Genomic DNA, 21,354 nt, shown 5'->3' with positions numbered 1-21,354 from the left:
GCGAGAGTTACAACCTTTAAGTTCACGTGGTCACTCAGGCCACGGTCACAAACATCAACATCTTTTTAAACCAAATGTTCTCATCTTCAAGTAAAAACAATTGGAAGGTAAGAATTTCTACACACTTATGGCATGAGATAGTATACACGGCCTAGCTAATTAATAATAAAATTTAAATAAATGTATATATATATATATATATATATATATATATATATATATATATATATATATATATATATATATATATATATATATATATATATATATATATACTGCTCACAAAAACACAATGTAACTCCAAGTCAGTCAAATTTCTGGGATATCAGACTGTCCAGTTGGGAAGCCACGCTTATTGTGAATCAATTTCACTTGGTGTTGTGGAAATTAAACAGACAACAGGTGGAAATGAGAGGCAATTAGCAAGATCACTCCAAAAGAGGAATGGTTTTGCAGGTGGTGACCACAGACCATTTCCCTGTCTTCATCCGTTGTACCGTATTTTTGGAACACTTTTGCATTTGTCCAGTGTTCTCACCACTAGAGGTATCATGAGGAGCATCTACAACCCACAGAAGTCGCTCAGGGAGTGATGCTCATCCAAAATGGCACGTCCAGTCGTGCTGTGGCAAGAAGGTTTGCTGTGTCTCCCAGCGCAGTGTCCAGAGCATGGAGGAGATACCGGGAGACAGGCCAGTACACCAGGAGACCTGGGGGGGGCCGACCGAGGTCAACAACCCAGCAGCAGGACCGCTATCTGCTCATTTGTGCACGGAGAAACAGGAGAAGCACTGCCCGAGCCCTACAAAATGACCTCCAGAGGGCCACAAATGTGCATGTTGGTCCTCAAACGGTCAGAAACCGACTCCATGAGGGTGGTATGAGGGCCCGACGTCCACAGGTTGGGCTGGTGCTTACTGCCCCACACCGTGCAGCCCGATTGGCATTTGCCCGAGAACACAGCGATTGGCAGATTGGCCAATGGTGCCCTGTGCTCTTCACGGATGAGAGCAGGTTCACCCTGAGCACATGTGACAGACGTGACAGAGTCTGGAGACGCCCTGGAGAACATTCTGCTGCTGCAACATCATCCAGCATGACCGGTTTGGTGGTGGGGTCAGTGATGGTCTGGGGAGGCATTTCATTGGAGGGCCGCACAGCCCTCCATGTGCGAGCCAGAGGTTCCCTGACTGGCATTGGGTACCGGGATGAGATCCTCAGACCTATTGTAAGACCATATGCTGGTGCTGTGGGCCCTGGGTTCCTTCTGATGCCTGATAATGCCAGGCCACATGTGGCAAGAGTGTGTCAGCAGTTCCTGCATGATGAAGGTATTGATGTTATGGACTGGCCTGCCCGTTCCCCAGACTTAAATCCAATAGAGCACATCTGGGACATCATGTCTCAGTCCATCCATCAACGCCACTGTCCATCACTGTCCAGGAGCTGACTGATGCTCTAATCCAGGTCTGGGAGGAGATCCCTCAGGAGGACATCCGTGGTCTCATGAGGAGCATGCCCAGGCGTTGTAGGGAGTGCATTCAGGCACGTGGAGGCCACACACACTACTGAGGATGATACAGACTCGTTTTGAGGAATTTCTACAGAATTTGGATCAACCAGTGACCTGATTTGTCACTTTGATTTTGACTATAATTTTGGATCCAGACCTCCAGGGGCTGAGAATTTGATTTCCATTTATCTTTCTTATGTTATTTTGTTCTCAACACATTGCCCTACACTATGAATAAAGATTTTCATCCGAAAAATTGAAATGATTGACATCTAGGATGTGTTTTTTGAGTGTGCCCTAAGTTTTTGTGAGCAGTGTATATATATATATATATATATATATATATATATATATATATATATATATATATATATATATATATATATATATATATTCATTCAGTCATTTAGTTATTTATTGTATTGGATGTATAAATGTTAAAATTGGCCAAGAAAAATAACCAGTTAGTGACTTTAATAACATTTTTCAGGTGTAGAGTCTTTATCTGTAGCTGTGACTGTGTCTCTCTCAGAACATGTCTGTATTTCAGCTCCACTCCTCTGGGTTTGACAGGCCAGGACCAAAGCCTGCACTGCAGGACTTGAGCTGGAAGACGAGGCCGTGGAGAGGTTGTGTTTTCTCCGCATAATCAGGTGAGGGTTTCTCAATAAAGTACAATATAAAGCCCATCGTCTCCGGTTCCTGTTGTTCATTGAACGATCTGGTGGGGAAGTGGAGATTGGCTTATAGCTACATAGACAGGTAGAACCGCATGTGTAACGATATCAGACATGGCTTGTACTGACCAGATGGTGTGTTGCTGAATGTGGAGTATGCCGACAAGCCTTGCCTCTCCACTATGTTGGAAATCAACAGCTGGCAGAAGCACACCATCACTGGGTTGGTGTGGTAGTGGTCAGCTATGATCATTCCAACCCAAGTGGCATAACCTAAAATGGCAAATTGACAATTATTATTACAACTGTATTCAAATTGCGATGGTTACATGACAGCAAATCATAAAGGCATCAATCATGGCCAGAATCATCGAGCTGGACTAGTGCTCAATTTGATCCCATGTCTGGGAGAACACAGTCCCCCACCATTTAGTTTTACAGGGTAACGGATCCAGGAACTATTTTGGAGGATCTGGCAAACATTTGAGATGATGTAATGACCAGGCTACTGTTTTGGCCTGTTCCCTGAATCATCACGTCAATCCAAAAATGTTCCTGAAACGACTAATTTAGTAATCAAGCACTGAGCTGGAGGATTGTCCTATTATGGATGCTTTGGGTTGAAAGGGGAAGCCAGATCACCCAGAGGAAACTGTCCAGGAATTTAACCCAGAACTTTATGTTATGGATCTTGATTTCAGAAAATAAACCGCACATAAAATCGCAATCGCAGTCAGAAAAATCAAGTATAGAAAATTCGCTTGGTACCTGGATCCATGTGTTCATATCCCCTCTGCATGATGGTCCGGTCAATACGGGACACCAGCCACGTCCCCACCACCACACTACTCAACAACCTGATGATACAGTTACTGACTCCCATCACCACGTTGTAGAAGAAAAAGAAATAGTTGAAGCAGTGAAAGGCCTTCCTGAAAAAAAAAAAGGAACAAATTGCAATAAATTATATAAAGGTCTATACTTTGCTGAACTGACTTTTATTCCCCTTTGTTTTAAATACTGACATGATGTTGTTCCCTCATAAAAAAAACCCTCTCTACACTGTAATTTCATCCATGCATATTTGCTTTCTCAAAAAGTGTCTCTAACTTTAAAGACACATATTTTTTTGTTTTTTTCAAGTATTTTTCACCCATAAAAATGGTTATAGTGATATCAGTGTTTGTATTTTATTCCAGTAGTTCACAAACTTTACACATCTAGTATCACCTCATTAAATACATGACCGCGAGGCCTAGATAAAGATCAAATCAGTATTAAATCAGTTTTTTGGTAGTGATCTAAAACAGACAAAAATGTGACTAATTGGCATCTAAACTGTATATTTCCCAATGTCAAAATCAGAATAATACTTTGCTTAAATGTATTACTAAATCATAAAATACATTATCTCTGATTAAAATGAATAATGCCTGAAAGTGACCCTGAGTAACACCTGTACATTATTGGATGAATTGTTACGCTGTATGGCTTAAAGTGAAAAGATATTAAATACCGATAGGAAGGTGCCAAGAAGCACAGTTTTTTAAAAAGCCAGAATTATGCATAGTACATTTGAAATTAAATGTACCAACCTGTTGTTTAGTGCAATGGGTTTCTGTTTATCAGCAGGAGACATTTTATCTTGGAGAAAAAATATTTGCACCAGCACCACTTGAACGATCACAAGGAAGACAACGAGACCAATTGTGAGCCTGGATGACATGAAAAAGACAGAATAATGAATTACAATAATGTTCAGATTTTAAAGGACTAGATTTTTAAGGAAGCCCATACTTACACTATAATTCCAATGTTATGCAACATGGCCAGGATTTGTCCATGTTGAATGGGCAGAACAAAGACGTAAACTAACGTCAGGGCAAACAGGAAGTGGACAAAATGAACAATCAGGTAGCCTAAAACAGCACATAATATTATTAAGTATGTATTAGATGATAAATGTTTTACAGATAAGACTGAAATTGATGTACCCCAAAGTGTAAACGCGATCTGCCATCCCGAGTACCTGGCAATCGAAGCCTGCACAGATCAGAGGTTTGAGAATTACTGAAGATAAACACTATAACAGATAGTAATCCAAATTTACATAATTTTATTGTATCACAATTGGAGTGGGAATCTCACTTATTGTCTTTTTTATATTCAATCTAGAATATAATACTTTTATAGTTTTATATACCAAAGAAAAAGTATGATTTGTTAGATTTGTTTTTTATCCCCCTTGTCTTTAGGAGGGTGAACATTGTCCTATGAGGTGCCACTGTAGTTTCTTCTGTCAATGGGACAAATGTTTTGTGCTCACTGGCCACTGTAGTCTTTTTCAAATGTTGCTTGCTACTTCATTTTTTACAAATATAAAACAGCAGGAGCAGCCATAGTGTTTGCCCACTAATCCAAAAGATCTCAGCTTCTGACAGCAGTGTCATTGTGATTCTGAACTTTGTCTGAGAGCAACAAGCATAAAAAATATGTATATAAATGAGACATAGAGGGTAGCATGGGCATGGTACTGTAAAACTAGACCTGGAGCAGGTGTGCCATGTTTAATGTTGTCCAAAGTGGCTAGCGAAAGTAAAATGGTAAGTAGCCAAAAATGCATGCAATTCTTACCACAGTAACAGCTGAACTGGGATTGTGAAGTTTTTCAGGCAAAAAATTCTTCTGTCCTTTCCACAGTCTCCTCATTTGTTTCCTGTAAAGGAAAACAATCAAGTCACTATAAGTATTCATGTATAAAAGTCCTCTATTTTGGACACAACATTAAAATATAAATTTCTCCACCTGTAACATACAAGTACATGGCAGGTGTAGGCCACTGAGTTGATACTTGCAAAGATAGTGGTTGCAAGCCAGCACTCTGCATCAAAAACAATACGAGTTTAATATCTTTGCGATATAGCACAACTGCTAAGGCTACTAGCACGATACCGTGTGAGAGGGCAATGCTTTAAACAAAATATGTTCTATTAATATAAACTAAACTTAGATGCTTAAAATTAGAACCAAAATAAGGCCAAAATTGAACTACATTTGAACTACAAGATCATTTGCACATTTTTAGGAGGTTTTTGCAAAGAATGTGTAAAACTCTGTCAGAAAACCTAATTTTACCAGGTATTGCGGTTTCCTGCGATATGGATATTGTCTCATCTAATATATTGCAATAACAATAATTTGGCGACATATTGTGCAGTCCTATGTTTTATTATACTATAACTCACTTCTTGAAACGTTAATCAGTTCCTCCAGACGTGGTATCATAGCACCAAACGATTCAGTCTCATTACATGAACTTGCCAAATGCTTCAGTGTTTCTTTCCACGTGTCGATTTGCCTAAATGCCACATTGCTGAGGCTATAGTCTGCTAATGTCACCTGAAGAAATAAAGAAAAATACAGTGAATTAAAGAAGGTAAACCTATCATCATCTATGACTTGATATTACCGTGTACAGGCCAATAAGTGAAATAATGGCAGTCCCGATGAGTCTGTTGGGAAACTTGAAATGGGGGTCCCACTCATAGACCTTCCTCTGAAACCAACTAAGTGGTTCACTGCAATATATAAAAAGGAAAAAAAGAAAAAAAAGCACAATGCCAGTTTTGTTTGTCATATTTTTGCTTCACATTAAAGCCTTTTGTTTACCTCTGTGCAGGTGGTTTTCTTAGCAGCCTCTTAACATGCTGCATTTGGTGAAGGTGCATCAACTCCTCTGCATCCTGCTAGCACAAGGGAGACTGATGATAAGAAACTGCGATGCAAACGCAGGAATCACATGCACAACATAAATCAAAACTGCAAGGTTAGCAAGTTTATACATATTATAAATCCCAATGGAGATACTGGGAGACAGCATTTACATTGTCTAAGTCAGTGGTTCCCAAAGTGGGGGTTGGGAGACCTTGGGTGGGGGTCCCCGGATGATTTCAAGATGAAATGAAAAGAAAAATGCTACTGTTTTTTGTATATTTTTGGGTGTGAATCAGCCTATAATTAGTGAAATCCATTCAAATATTTCAAACAAACTGTTACATATTCACTTGATTTTAAAATGACTTATTACAACGGGGGTCCCGAGTTGTTAACGTGTCAATTTTTAGGGTCCCTGTCAGAAAAGTTTGGGAACCCCAGTAATTACATTGCATTTAAAATTTTGGACTGATATAGATTCCGTCGTGCTGTAGAATGCAACCTTATAATTTATTGGTGACAAAGTTCGGCTCTCATCCGAGAAGCTTTGTCAGCAACGAACAATCTTTATTTGTCAGAAGGCTCCACACACACTGATCCAATAAGATGGGTTTCACTTGTTATTATTATTTATGGGAATATTTTGTGACTTAGTAGATAGAAAGACTATTTCAGAGGGTATTTTTGCGTGTGTGTTAAAAAAAAAAGTTGTTTAGTGAGCGTCAGTATCAAAAACTTTACCCTGAGCTGGTAGTTATAGTTTACTGTCTATTGATCTGACTTGGGCTTTGTCTCAGACTCAGTAACCTGACCCCGCCTTTGAAGTTGGGTGTAAACTGCCCTGAGAGAAGGATAACTCATCCCCACAAAAATGGCTTCTTTCACCCCCCTCTCAAACCATTTACTTCCTTTAACTCAAATTCTAACCTCACTGTCATTACTGGATTGGTTGGTGCCTTTAAGATGAACTGCTGAATGAGGGCCGCCAGTGCTTTCCCTGTGTTGGTACATCCTCTTTTTGTGCATTAGAATTAAACTCCTCCTACTCAATATATAAAGATCATTAATTGCTTTATGTCTACAAAAAAAAACATCTGTACAACTCATTGTGAAAAAAATAAGCAACATCTGTATCGATAGTTGTTAATTTACCTGTTCCAGCTGAAGATGTATCCGAATGGCTTTCACCAGAATATAAACAAATCGTCCCAACAGGAAGATGAGGGAAAGGATACATGGCCACTGGATTATCAGCTTTTGATATTTTCCCAAAATCTAACACCAAAAAAACACATACGATCAATACGTTGTTGCATAGAGACATTTAAAGATTGCTTTACCGACCTACCTTCCCATCAGGACAAGTGAAGGTATCCCAAACCGTGACAATAATCCTAAAACATGCACATAAAAACACTAATTCCACTATAATGAGACACACAAGTAAATACATGTTGTGATTTACCAGCAAAGTGAGTAGAGTATTCCCAGTGCAGCTCCAACAGCCCTGAAGGTTGTAGATAAACAGGCAAAGAAAGGAAAATAGGCCAAACCCACTTCCAAGGCACCAATCAAGTACACTAGAGCTGTTGGGAATGACAACGTGGGTCAAAATCTGCATAACCTTGACATTGAACTCAAAAATGCTTGTAACTTGTCGGTACATTAGATCTTTGAAATCTGGTAAGCTATAAGCAACGGTGTAATGAGTGGATAAAGTGTTTATCCTACCTTTGGCCCAGTTTGGGACAGTGAAGGGGATGTACTGCTCAGAGAAGAGCAGGAGGACACTCGAGGACACGGTGCCAAAGGCAAAACCATAAGACCACCGGTTACTGAAGCTGCCAATCGTGTCTAAAGGCCTATTATAAACAAACAATATTAGAATGCAAACTGAATCTCTGTTTATGCGTCAAACTTATGCTTACTCACACTACAATCCCAAAACGTCCATCCAGAAAGGGAAGTTTGCGGTCAATGGCCAGTTTTTGGGCTCGTCTCTGGAGAAAAGACAGTACTCCTATGATCACCAACTGTAAACACACATACACGCTTGCGTTTAGCAATCAAACGAGACACATGTGTAGCCCTTAATGACACTCACCGCAGGTAAAAGAGAAATATGAAGGAATAGCTGCATAGAAATCTTGCTTTGGCAGTCCTCCATTCTATTACAGCAACAGGACACACAACATTATATTGATTAGGTTTATACTGTGAATGCCACTTCATGGGACTCCGTAATTTCTATGTATTACGACTAATATCTCGCCTGTAGACAATTAACCAAACCATAATGTGAAAATATTCATCGACACATGGACATTTTGGTCAACAATTACAACTTACTGCAAACTTTTTACTTCTAGCTTCTGGGGCGTTACATTACATTACATTACATTACATTACATTACAGAAATAGAGACAAAGTAAATATATCAAAAGCTGTACTTACACAAACTCTTCTCCTTTCTTCATTGTGATGGATTATTAGTTCAAGTGCATGAGAGCTGCAGTGTGGAGTGTGTGCAGTTGAGGCTCTTGTGCTACTGTAGACAGACTCATTTCCTAGTCCTGAAGTGAACTTTGATCCTCGACTCTATATTTTCATACTGTGTGCGATTTGCTGCGCAGCTATATTTCACTTCCCCAAGTTATGAGTGCAGCGTTTCTCTGGATTACACAGTGATACAGGCATGTGCCATTGACCACACGTTACTGAGTATGTAGTGCAAACATTTCAGTGTGAGATAACCCACAGTGCATTCACCTTCAACTGTTTCCCTCAGTCATATGATCACGTTAATGTTTTTACGGTAGGCTCACATTACAAATTTACCTTTATCTGTGCGATCTTGTTATTGCAACGTCTTGACACATTTGGTACATTACAAGAAATAAGGCATTTGTAATGTTAGTGTAAAATGTAACTTTAAACACTAGTAGGCTGTTCCTATTGTTATTATCATCTTTAGCTAATAAAATACAGTATTACAAAAGATTGAAAGGGAATCCTTGCACCATTGTGTTGATGTTCATACCACCAGGGAAGAAAAAAACATTGAGTCAGTAGCGTGGTAGAATATTCAGGAGTCTGCCGATATCTTTCTTTTGGCAGATACTTATTGATGATGATGTAATGATGTAGTGAGAGTTCCTTAGCAAAATCCTCGTACTGTTTCTTTAATTTTTTCATCTGGTAGTGTGAAACAGTTTAAATTCTTGCCCACGTTTTGTTAAACACATCCATTTGAATGAAAATATGACAAAAAACATGTGACTAGACTGTTATTTATTTTGCCTCATTGGTGATCCTTTTCTTCTCAGATTAATTGCACTCTAATTTACCGCAGCAGCTCTCCTCCTTAGCAACCAGTATTTCCTGTTTCGTTATTCTGAAAGAAGAGAACATAAATTGTGTTGCATTTAAAAGTTAACACATAAATAAAGTCTGATAAACTGAGACAACTCGACATTTCTTAATTAAAGGGGCGAGGTTTTGTGGTTTATGTATCTACGTGAATACCTACTGTAGATTAAAAAACATTAAGGAAAAATAGATTCAAGCATATTATGATTTTAACAATTTAGACCTACGTTTTGTGATTGGCTAAAACGAGGTGCGCTCGATCCAATCAGAAATCAGAAGTAAATATCTCAATAAAAGTCCATCCTCTTCACAAATGTTTAAACTGGCGCCATACGCTGGTTGATATTTGCCCTGTAATTTCAATCTGGCTTTTGCCAAGTTACCCAAAGTGGAGCCACAGGCCAAACTTTGCCCTGCAAGGTTTTTATTTAGCCCGCGAAGGGATGCTGAGATTTGTGAAAGGTGTACACTTTAATTCAGTTCAGTTGTAGACTGAGGAGACTGCCAGTAGTTAGGAAGACCTATTTAGCCTGTCCTAAATACCACATTAAACGATTTTCATTATATATTTTTTTGCATATAAACTCTCTACAGGGAACAAACCCCTACAAACCATTGTGTTTCACCCTCGACCTGCTTTGTTTCCATCTTGGCAAACTGAGGCATAAAAGTTAGAGCACCCTTGATTTAGACTTTGACATTAGACTTTCATATGTTTCACCTTCAGTAAGAAAGGTGTGTAACTTCTCAGTACTATAGATAGACTTTTTGGATACTGAATCGTAATGAACATATTTATTTTATTTAATCCTTTATCCCAAGAACAGATTCTTATTACAAGGTTGGCTGGATTTGATGTATTTTATTTGATTAAAAATAGGCATATTATCGGCCGAGTATCAGAGAGCACTATTTTGCCCCTAGATGGCGCCATATTTTATTCATACTCCTATGGATATTCTCTCCTCTGGATAAGTATCATCATAGCGATTTTTACTCACTGTTTTTCAACACACAGGGCACACTCATTGGCATAGGTTTTCCCATCGCTGCCACACACAGGGGCAAGGTTCATAGGACACGCCATGATCTCCTCTATGTCAGGGCAGGAGGGCTAAAGAACAAAATCAACATTATTACCATTATACTATTAAATTCACAGTTCAGATCTACTTTAGTTATTTGGCAATTGTTCAGCTTTCATTAAAATGACCTTTCTCATTTGGCCGATCTTCTCTGCGTCATCTGCTGATAAAAAGATTCAAATTTCAGTCGTGATGTTGCTCAATCAGTTTTGTTACAGACATTTGCGATCTATACTTTCTACAGATATCAATTTCCAGTAACCTATTAACATTAATTATTATAACTATTTTCATATCCATTGACAATATACCTGCAGCCACACAGACGAGCAGAAGTCCCAGAAAAACAACCTTCCAAGACATGGTGGTGGTGGATGAATAACCCAGTGACAGAAACTGTGCAGCTGTTATCAGCAATAAAACTGTGGGAAATAGGCAGATGCAATAAAACCACACACACACACACACACGCACACACGCACACACGCACACACGCACACACACATACAGATTTTTTTTATTCCTATTCCAAAGTTTTTGTAAAAGCACTTTTTTCCACTGATGAACTGGGCCTGTTTGTGTCGTCAAAGACCTGTATTTGGTAAATGGTAAATGGTCTCAACTTATATAGCGCTTTTCCACCTACATTAGGCACTCAAAGCGCTTTACAGCAAGGATCCACTCACCCATTCATACTCTCATTCAAACACCAATGTACGCAGACACTGGGGGCAATGTGGGTGAAGTGTCTTGCCCAAGGACACAACGACAGTGTGCACTTTCAGGAGGTGGGAATCGAACCCCTGACCTTCCGATCATGAGACGACCTGCTCTACCATCTGCGCCACCGTCGCCCATTTATTTATATTTGCTAAATACAAATGTGCACACTCACAACATCAACAGTCAATAAAACTCTTTATTCCAAATTAAATTTCAGTGCAAATAACATCTCTGAACTGTAGAAAAAATAACAAGTAAAAAAAACATTAATTTGTGCATCAACATTTTATCATTTTTCTCCTTGAAAATTCCAAATGTGAAGAAAAAACAACAACAACAAATGCACAAGAATAAAAAACAACAACTTTTTTCTTGCAGAAGTTTCAAAATAAATGGGTAAAATTCTCTTATAAACAACCACAGATTATAACATCACTATGGCACCATCAACACGTACTATTTTCCCAATAGCCCTAAAGTGCTTGGATTTCCACCAGCAAGATGAGGAACATACATTTTAATAATAATAATAATAATAGAATCATTTTAACCATTAAAATACCTTATATTTGAGAAGCATCTGCTTCGTGTTTGTATAAGCTACATAGTGGCGGAGTGATCTGCTAGAAAATAGTCCCTCAAAATGCGATTCATGTGATGCAAGGTCAGTTATATTCCAAAAATTATTCTATCGACACAGACATTTATATGGTTAGTCTGGTGTTATAAGTGATTTGCCTCAGGTGCACTGGGAGTGTGTAAGACTGTTTTTAATGCAGGCTCGCTGATATCGTAGAAATGCGCAAGCCTTGCATTAGCCTAGCGCCACGAAACTCTTCAAACAAAAGAACTGCATAAATTACAAAAGAAATATCTCCAGGTACCAGCAACACTCTGAATAACTAGGAAATGAGGCCCTATGACAAAAATCCTGAAATATCCCTTTAAATTAAGTGCAGAACAACATTCTGTTTTTTTAAGTTGACTCGTGGCTTGATTTGTCCCTGACTGTTTCACCCTTTTTTACCGTAACATTTGTTTGCAAACCAGGTTTTGGGGGTTACCTGGTCGTCTCACAGCCTTAGCATTGCTCTGTGGTCATCATCTCCGTTGCAGCTTGAGAGCGCATCAGCCAGGCCCGCACCACAATGTCCGCCTGAGGAGAAGGCGATACCGTCATAGGCACTTTGGCACAGAGGTGGTGCTTTCTGAGTGGGATCAGATGAGGGTTCTTCAGTAAAGTGTAGAACAGCCTCCAGCGCTTCCTGACCCGACAGCTTGTAGAGACTGGAATTAAGACAAAAAAAAAAGTTATTGTAAAAAATAAAATAAAAATAGGCCACAATGTCAAGGGTCACAATGCACCCAACAGGATTCCTGGTTATAATTCACATACAGTGGGTTCAGAAATTATTCCTGCCCCTCTATTCCAATGGTATTATGTTGAGTGAGTCTTGATGCTGTAGAAGTTTATCTTATCTTATCTTATCTTGAGGATTTACATGGTCTCCTGTACCGAAACTTTAATGATCAAAAACAACAATTGGCAGTGGAATGGGTCTGTATTTGTGCTATAGGGTCATTGTCTTTAACATTATACCCTTTCTTCAAATGAAAACTTTTTCATCACTTTTTAAATTTCATTTTTTTTATATTTTAATGTATTATATAACAATCAATGAGCATATAATTTTTACCAATAAATATAATGCCGGTAGTGGCGTCTAGGGAGAGGACGTTATTTAAGAAAAAGAGGCTGAGGCGTGGTTCAAAACAAGCAGCACAATTGAAAACAAAAGCGAAATTGCCTTGAAAAGTCTGTTTGAGCGTCGGTTATGCACAGGCTTGCTTTGATAGATCAATGCACACACCCCTAACCCCAAAACAACAACAGTTTTCCATAAATAAACCACACATGCCTTCAAGTGCCACAACACCACGTCTAATCTGCGTTTTAAGGTGACATTTCCATCGTGTGTCAGTCTTTTCCTCCTGATGATGCTCCTTGCGTAGCCACAGCTCAGTCCAAAAGAAAGAAGCGCATTTTACAGGGTGCATAGCAACTTTTTTTTTTTTCAATTCAGCTGCTCCAAGAATCCTGCATCTGTTGCCCAAATGTTCCAATACGCTACAGTTATCTTGCAACTACTGCATAACTCTGCAACTCCTCCGCAGCCGATATGACAGTTTCTGATCAATTAAATCCTGTACATTTCGTAACTTTGCGCATTCGAACGGTCTCCAACGTGAGGCTGCTGCCTCTCTTTCCCCGTCCGCTCACCTTGGATCTGCAGCGAGTGGCTGCAGCAGTGGAGGGACAGTTTTATTTCTTTAATCGTTATTAAACATTGCGCGCTGCATCATGCATGTTACGCGTGTACAAGAGAAGCCCCCCCTCGCAACCCACCGCCTTCCGCAGGTTTGGGGAAAGCATGGGGAGGGGGCGGCACCACAACATCGCAATGCGAGTCTGTCCCCCCTCCTGTCCTGTCCACTTTTTGCGCCAGGTATGACACTGAAGATTGCAAGGAGCGCGACCCGTCTGCGTACTCGTCTTCTCCACAGCCTGCGCTATGAACCACAAGATCTGGCCCTGAAAGTTAAAACATTTCAACTGGACATTTATATACATAGTTGCCCGACGCTTCGAAAATCATCCAATTCGCTTCTTCAAAGGGCCAAAGTTGTTCAGTCCCATCAGATGTTAAAGGAATAGGCCACCGTTTTTACATACTGAGATATGTTCTTACCTAACCTTAGATGAGTTAATATATACCCGTCTGGTCTTTGTCCGTGCGCTCTGTCACGCAAACGGAGCACATACGCAGCCTCTCCCACATGTCATATAGCTCCAAAAAAGCTCACGATAGAAGCTACCAAGCTCTTCCACGTGTTCCCTATTTAAATAAAGTTACGTGTTTTCATGCGAAGTATATTTACACAGAAATGTAACATGTCGATTTTATAAGCAGATAAAAAGGGGCACTATATTGTGAGGCGTAATGATACGAGGAGCAAAACGTCCGCGCAGTAACTCCTAAAGACTTCCCCCGCTCACTTCCGTCAATAACCTTTAGGAGTTACTGCGCGGACGTTGTGCTCCTCGTATCATTACGCCTCACAATATAGTACCCCTTTTTATTTTACAGGGCCAATGTTTAATTACACTGAAATAAAGTTTGTCATATGTCCTGTAAGAACTTGAAAATGATGGAGCCTAAATGCTGTATGAAGTACTGAATTGTAAAGATGAGGAGAGAGAATCGGAAGAAGCAACTAGCACTCGTTGCAGTCATAGACAGTAAAATGAAGAATAGAATGAGGGTGCATGTAGCCCCCATTGCATTCAGCGTGGGTTTTGTGGGCCAGCTCCATTATTTTAGAATAGGGAGAAAATAAAAATAGTGAAAGGATAAAATTGGGACGATGTTTTGCATGTTATGACAACCACGTGGAGGCAGGAATGACAAGCCTGTCTTCAATAATGACTTAAAGAGAGTTAAAAGTTTTAATGCCAAGTCTATAGGAGCTGTAGACCTCTGGGGCCAGCCACCAGTTATAGTTTCAGAGAAAAGTTATGGTGATCCAGCTTTTTTGCTTCCGATACTGGGGTTTGAGTATCTACCAATATCCGATATTTACCGAAGAGACTTTCTTACTAGTGGCTTTCTCTGAGTGAAAAATTCAATTGATTCTTTTCTCCATTTTAAGATCAATAAAGTCATATATTACAGATCAATTATAAATTATATCTATTGATAAACTAATGGATGAACATTAAACAAGGATCACTGGACTTTTCTACACTAATTATCCTTGTCCTATACTCAGTATCGGATATTTGTAGCCGATACCTGATCATATTTTCTCCAGTAACGGCTCCGATAACCGATACCAGTATCGGATCGGTGCATCCCTAGTTGCAGCACACCACGCCTCAGTCGACCCCCTCTGTTTAAGCCACGCCCCCGCCCCCTGACCATGGAAGCACTTTGTTTGCAGTTTGTTTGCACGCAAGATGCCACTCTCGTCTGCACAAACAATGTTGTTGCGGCAGGCATACCCAAAGCCTGTCTTAAGCTTTCAAAACATAAAGAATGAAGGGTCTTCATAGTTCTATAAGAGGGAAAAGTCAATTTTAAACATAGGTCAAGATACAACAAAGGCAGTCAATATAAGCCTAGTAAACACTGCTCAAAAAAATAAAGGGAACACGAGTTATATTGTGTTGTTCAAGTGTTCCCTTTATTTTTTGAGCAGTATATTATAAATTGCCTAAAAAAAATGCAAACATAAGTGCAAATTGCTATTACTACTTTTTCACCATTGCATCCTTTGGTGGTGATGCAGCACTTACCGCAGGGTGTGTTGTTGAGTAGAGAGTAATCAAAGCCATGTTGTTTCTGCCTGGAGTGAGAAAGCAGCAGCTGACAGAAGCACACCATCACTGGGTTGTTGTGGTAATGGTCAGCAAAGATCATTCCAACCCATGTACGATAACCTGAATTAGGTACAAGAAAAAGCAATGCATACAAGCAATATTATTTAAAAATAAAGACAAAATGTGGGAATACTTCAGTGATGTTAACAATCAATGTGGTACAGTTATGTCCCAGTACATCTGCTAGCACAACATACCTCTATCCAATGCTTCATATCCTTTCGGCATTATGGTTCGATCGATGCGAGACACCAGCCACGTTCCCAACATGAAGCTGATCATCATTCGAATGACACAGCCTGTCACTCCCATCACCACATTGTAGAAGAAGAAGAAGTAGTTGAAGCAGTTAAATGCATTCCTGTAACATTAACATAGTATGAATCAGATTAAGCAAAATGTATTTTACATTTACTCAGGCATGACCTCAGTGACATAAGGTGCCACAATTAGACAATACCAACTCATTAGCTCTCCTGCTTTTGCTCACTGCCTTCTTTATCTTTGAGCTAAATTACAGAGAAGTGTGCAACTATTCGAGGACACCGACCTGTTATTTAAGGCGAGAGGTTTTTCCTTGTCATTGTCAGACATTTTGTCCTGGAGGAAAAAATACTGAACCAACAGCTCCTGAAGTTTGAAGAGTCCAAACACCAAAGCTACTGTTACACTGATTAACAAAAGAGAAAACAAATGTTAGTCATTAATACTTTTCTGTTGCAGCATCAAAATACAGAACAGATGCAAACAGTAACTTACAATAGTGTTGCCAGTTCTTTAAATATGACCCAGCCTTCATCATACTTTATTACAAGTATTCCAAATGCAAGTATTAAGGCAGTCAAAACCTGTACGATCCGGACTATTACAAAACCTAATTCAAAACAATAACAATACAGACATTAGATTTAGTCATTGTCCTGAATTAGAATAAAGCTCATATTCAGAATAAGCCTTAATACAGGGGAATCTATACTTTTTGCAAAGGATTTACAGCTTGTAGGCTTTATTTGACTAAATCACAGGGTGAAAAGGAGTGAATTAAGCAAATTGTCAGCATCTGGACTTGAACCCACTGTGGACAGAACAGGGTCTGTCATGTGTAGCACGAGAACCCAGTTGAGAACCACTGGTTTAGGCTGTACTGTCATCTTAAAAATCTACATATAAAATAACACAATAAAAAACCTGCCTTAAAGCAGTACTTTGTACTACTTTACCTTTACCTTTGTTGTTTACCTTAAGAAATCCCTTCCGTAGCCCCTCTGGGGATAATACAAGTGTTAATGGGATGATTGGGGGGGTCTTTCATCTCCCCCTGGTGTCTCTGGCCAGAAAACCACACTTGCAGCTTTCCTGCACCGGGTCAGAGGCGCAATACACACTAATGGAATCACGAAGAAGCTAACAGGCTAATATGCAAAGCTTTTAAGGGCTAGCGCCACTTAAAACAGTATTTACAGCCAAGTTTGAGTGAAAAAATGACCTTCATTGTGAAATCGGATGTACAATATCCCTCTCTGCCTTTGTCTTTTCTGTCAGCGTAGTATTTACTATCACGAACAATTAATGAGTAAAAAAACGTAACATGCTACGACACCTGCAGTGGCCCTTACGGCCTCTAGGGGCAGGAGTTACTTAGTACTGCTTTAATCAGAATATGCTTTTGAGTAACCAAGTAAAGCAGAACATTCCAATTGCTACTTGCGTAAATGGCTTATTTGGAATATGAGCTTTTTCTAAATATGGAACTTAAATAGAGACACAGTCTACAATAAACTTACCCCAAAGAGTGAAAGCTATTTGCCAGCCAGAGTATTTTGCAATGGATGCCTGGAAATAACATAGTTTTGTTTTAAGAATTACATAATAATTTCAAATGTGATAAACTGAGTAATCAGTGTTTTTGCTATTGTGGGCATGTATGTAGCAGTAAAAGTATTTTTCACTGACTATGAAACTGTCAGAAACTATGACATACCACACAAACGTCAGAACTTGGGTTTTGTAACTTCTTTGGCAGAAAATCCTTTTGTCCTTTCCACAGTCTCTTTATCTGTTTTCTGTAGGGGAATATCCTTGGTAAAAACAACATGCGTATCCCAAATCTTTTGAAAGCCTCACCTGTAGCAGATGAGCACGTGACAGATGTAGACGACCATGTTGAGACTCGCCGATGCCAGAGTAAAATACACACACCCTGTGAAAACATAGTGCTTCAAATTATATTGTTTGTGACATTACAAAGTAACACAGAAGAATGATCAAAATCAGTATCTTACACTTTGCAGCATACAGCAATTCGTCATTTGATATTCCTTTAGTTGAGCGGTAAGAGGGAGTTGTTGGGATGATATAATTCTCCAGAGTTTTTAATAGCATAGCATTGATGCCAAGGTCTGTCAGTGTCAACTGTTTAAAAATATGACAGTTTAGAGATTTTTGTTTCTGATTTGTTAATAAGTAAAACTACTGAATAATAAATCTCTGTCTTACTTTGTACAGGGCTAAAAGTGAGATGATGGCTGTCCCAATGAGTCTGTTGGGAAACTTGAAGTGGGGGTCCCACTCATAGATGTGCCTCTCAAACCAGCTCAGTGGTTTACTACAGAAAAAATTGCTATCACACCACTGTAACCAGAAAGTATTGAGTATATAATTTTACACAATTTACCTGTGCGGAGTTCTCCTCAGCAGTCTCTTTACATGTTCAAGCTGGTGAAGGTGAAGGACCCTCTCACAGTCCTAGCACAGAAGTACACTATTAATTAAATACGAACTAGTGACGTGTATATACAGTTTACATACCCTGGCAGAATTTTTTAATTTATTTTTCAAGAAATATGAAAGAAAACACAAAAAGTTATTTTTCACTCATAGTTAGTGGTTGTGTGAAGCCATTTATGAAAAAGAGTGGTTCAATGATATTGAGATCAGGAGACTGAGATGGCCACGAACAGGACCGTCACTTTTTTCTACTGGAACCAGTGGCATCAGCGAACCACCTCCATATTACACAGTAGGTATGGTGCACTTTTTTGTTATAAACGAGGTCAATGATGGCCTATGGTGAAAAGTGCACCATGCCTACTGAAATATGGAGGTGGTTCGCTGATGTCACTGGCTCCAGAAGAATAAAGTGAAGGTTCTGGTCATAGTCAGGGACCCAAACTCTCAAAACTGGGTTGAACCTGACACCGTCTGATATATGCTTTATTTGTGTTTTTTCGGTTAACTTTGACCCTAAGGACCAATAATTGGAGGGTCTGCTCTGCTGGAAATATCGCGAAAAAAAATTGTGGCCATTTTAGTGTATGTACCCTGTATTTTTATCAGAAAAATGTGAAAAACGACTTTTTTCCCTCAAATCCTCAGTGGGTTGAGTAGGCTGTCAATAAATGCATTCCAGATACACAGAACACATGTGCTGAGAACATCCACTGAAAAAATCGCTCTAAAAACACATTTCTACACATTTTTGCATCAATTTAATACAAAAAAAAGTGGCGTTTTCTCACTTTTTTCCAATATTTGTATCTTTACTTCATTGGCAATCAACTATTCCACCCAATTATGGCATCAGTCAATATGCCATTATTTTAAACAGACTGTAGACACATTCCACAGAAAAAATGATCAAAATCCAACCAACATTATTGGATCTGTGATGATTTAAAGACCAATAAGTGACCGACAGACTCAGAACCTCAGAACTGTCAAAAGTCACTTTTGACACTGGTCCATATTTTGGTTTAGGCCATTTCCTGCCCATTAGATAATGATTTACACCAATGTATTTGGTATCATTGGAAAGAAGACATTGTCATGTTTCATTTGAGCCCAAAGGTACTACTCTGTAACAATTACCGTGGTAACCATAGCTCCTCAGACTCAAATGTGAGTACATTCTTTCACAATTTTCACAAAAAAATGTTTTACTACGTTTAACGCTGTTTCTTCCAGGAACATCACAGACACAAATCTCTGATACTGGGCAACTCTCTAGACTCTGAGGGTTCAGGAAATGTATAACATGTCAGAACTTTCTCAGCTTAAGGCCTCACTGTGAGCCATGAAGTAAAAGAATGTCCACCTCATATGAGCCTCTCCCATAGAAATAAGCCTATATCTGCCAGGTTGGAACAGCTGGTGAGACTTTCTGTTCAGGACAGGCCCAACGTAACTTGAAATAACATTTATGGAGAACAACAGTTCTGTATTTTTACATAAAGTTGTTCATCTATTTTTTATATTATGTAACTCTTTATCTATCCTTTACTATGCCATATACACAATATACATCTGTTGATTTCACTCCAATATACATCCCTTTAAATCTGTAAAAAAAAATCCTCAAGAATCCAAGATAATTCCAACAGTGTGTCTTTGTAGACACCACATGGTTATGGCTAAAATACTACACATTTGTGATACATTAGATAGTAATGTGGTTGGTAATGTATTTGCTGAGGAAAACTGCTCTGAAGCTGGATTATCCCTAAACCACATGCTTACAATGAACCACAGCCTTTTTACTGTTTAGTAAATTAATAAAGTAAATAATTTGATGTAGTCCGTTCACTAAAGTTGGTTTATTACATTACTAATGCACGACGAGTCACCACAAAACTAAAGCTTAGTCCAGGACTAAATCACAGTGGCAGTCGTCTGAACAAAACAGTCCATACTGGAATAAACCATTTCTCTTCGCTTTTCTGAAGTTGTTTAAGTTCTTTGTACATGTTAAAATTGTCACACTTTTAAAAAAGATATATATTCATGTATTTCAGTTTTGGTTATAAAGGACCTGCATCATGCTATTTTACTCATTCCAAAGTAAACTATAAACATTTATATGATATATTGTATCTCTATTTGTGAGAAATATTATATATATATATATATTATATAAGTATTTTCGGGGGTTATATTTCCAACCCGGAAGACAAGACACTTGGACTCAATTAACTCCGCCCCCTCTCTGCGCTCATGCAACATTAGCAGTAAAATAAATATAAATATCACAGCAAGTTACTTCATAATGCAGTTATAAGGACTTGACATCTGCCTGACATTATCGTTAGGTCAGAAAAAAGAACAGGCGTGTCCAGAGTAGGTTAGAAAGAGTTCCTTTTTCACATCCTTCAGTGCAAGCATGACGTCTGTTCAGACGCTCAGGGGTGCGTTTGTTTTCTCCGCAGGGGCAGTGCGGACGTGTCAGGCACTTCCTTTTCTTTCTTTTTTAAAAATTAATTAACTTTTTTTTACAAATTAAAATCGGGTTTTCCAGCAGAGGGCGGAGCTGCTCAGAGCAGGATTCAGGAGGATTGCTGAGAACTGTGAGAATGAAGCCAAAAAACACTCTGGGGGTGTTTTTGACTAGGAAATAGCACAACAAAGTCGATTTTGCATGATATAGCCCCTTTAATGTTGTGTAAGAAACCCACAAGAAATGTGCTTTATGAATGATTAAATAAAAAGTAACTTTTATGACCAGAGTTTCTAGGCGCAGCCAGGGGCAGGAGGGTTGCTGGTTTGGGAACCTCAGGATCTCATCTCTGCTGTTTGCAGATGATGATGTTCTGTTGGACCTTCAGCTGCTCTGGTTTGCAGCCGAGTGTGAAGCGGACGAAATTAGTTACCTTCACAAGATGGCTTGGGGTAAGGCAGTTACATGGGAGGAGCTCGGAGTAGAACCACTGCTCCTTCCTGTCAGGAGCGGCCAGATGAGGTGGCTTGGGGACACATTGGATGGACTATACCTCTCTGTGGACAGGGAATGCCTCGGGATCCCTTCAGAAGGGCTGGAGTTAGTGTTCGTGAAGAGTGAT

General features: G+C 39.2%; 3 protein-coding genes across 3 annotated transcripts in view; all 3 read right to left on the bottom strand.

Moving 5' to 3' along the window:
• Positions 1 to 1,986: 1,986 nt before the first annotated feature.
• On the bottom strand, positions 1,987 to 8,489 carry stra6l (STRA6-like; the record flags this gene model as incomplete). The annotated part of the gene is made up of 18 exons (XM_079553672.1): positions 8,360 to 8,489; positions 8,009 to 8,072; positions 7,837 to 7,937; positions 7,636 to 7,766; positions 7,370 to 7,490; positions 7,253 to 7,298; positions 7,057 to 7,179; positions 5,860 to 5,933; positions 5,660 to 5,768; positions 5,436 to 5,589; positions 4,996 to 5,071; positions 4,825 to 4,906; positions 4,185 to 4,233; positions 3,992 to 4,109; positions 3,786 to 3,905; positions 2,959 to 3,122; positions 2,320 to 2,463; positions 1,987 to 2,234 (listed from the first exon to the last, which is right to left on the bottom strand). Exons 1-18 carry the CDS (start codon positions 8,380 to 8,382, stop codon positions 1,987 to 1,989), a joined length of 1,947 nt encoding a protein of 648 aa, XP_079409798.1. The 5' UTR covers positions 8,383 to 8,489.
• A 699-nt stretch (positions 8,490 to 9,188) lies between these two features.
• spink4 (serine peptidase inhibitor, Kazal type 4) lies at positions 9,189 to 10,738 on the bottom strand. Its single transcript, XM_079553141.1, has 4 exons — positions 10,671 to 10,738; positions 10,488 to 10,519; positions 10,276 to 10,388; positions 9,189 to 9,299 (listed from the first exon to the last, which is right to left on the bottom strand). The coding sequence occupies exons 1-4, from the start codon at positions 10,720 to 10,722 to the stop codon at positions 9,233 to 9,235; spliced, it is 264 nt and encodes an 87-aa protein (XP_079409267.1). The 5' UTR covers positions 10,723 to 10,738; the 3' UTR covers positions 9,189 to 9,232.
• Positions 10,739 to 12,039: 1,301 nt separating this feature from the next.
• Positions 12,040 to 21,354, bottom strand: part of LOC306961234 (stimulated by retinoic acid gene 6 protein-like) — a 32,767-nt gene continuing 23,452 nt past the window's right edge. The window contains exons 8-18 of the mRNA XM_079553898.1: positions 18,198 to 18,268; positions 18,020 to 18,128; positions 17,806 to 17,935; positions 17,648 to 17,723; positions 17,505 to 17,586; positions 17,308 to 17,356; positions 16,283 to 16,397; positions 16,074 to 16,193; positions 15,721 to 15,884; positions 15,440 to 15,583; positions 12,040 to 12,369 (exon numbers count right to left, since the gene is read on the bottom strand). Coding sequence (XP_079410024.1) covers positions 12,164 to 12,369; positions 15,440 to 15,583; positions 15,721 to 15,884; positions 16,074 to 16,193; positions 16,283 to 16,397; positions 17,308 to 17,356; positions 17,505 to 17,586; positions 17,648 to 17,723; positions 17,806 to 17,935; positions 18,020 to 18,128; positions 18,198 to 18,268 — 1,266 coding nt within the window. The 3' untranslated portion in view covers positions 12,040 to 12,163. The remainder of the gene's footprint in view (positions 12,370 to 15,439; positions 15,584 to 15,720; positions 15,885 to 16,073; positions 16,194 to 16,282; positions 16,398 to 17,307; positions 17,357 to 17,504; positions 17,587 to 17,647; positions 17,724 to 17,805; positions 17,936 to 18,019; positions 18,129 to 18,197; positions 18,269 to 21,354) is intronic.

This window comes from Gobius niger (assembly GCF_951799975.1).
Source record: "Gobius niger genome assembly, chromosome: 3".
Lineage (NCBI taxonomy): Eukaryota > Metazoa > Chordata > Actinopteri > Gobiiformes > Gobiidae > Gobius > Gobius niger.
Note: the sequence above shows the minus strand (reverse complement) of the source record. Positions and strands in the feature narration are given on the sequence as shown.

What these genes read in the sequence shown, in the direction of transcription:
- spink4 (XM_079553141.1), bottom strand. Translation starts at nt 10,722, where the DNA reads ATGTCTTGGAAGGTTGTTTTTCTGGGACTTCTGCTCGTCTGTGTGGCT. An exon ending in GCTCGTCTGTGTGGCTGCAG is followed by an intron (nt 10,520 to 10,670) that starts GTATATTGTCAA and finishes TTTTATCAGCAG; the next exon opens with ATGACGCAGAGAAGATCGGC. An exon ending in AGATCGGCCAAATGAGAAAG is followed by an intron (nt 10,389 to 10,487) that starts GTCATTTTAATG and finishes TTTGTTCTTTAG; the next exon opens with CCCTCCTGCCCTGACATAGA.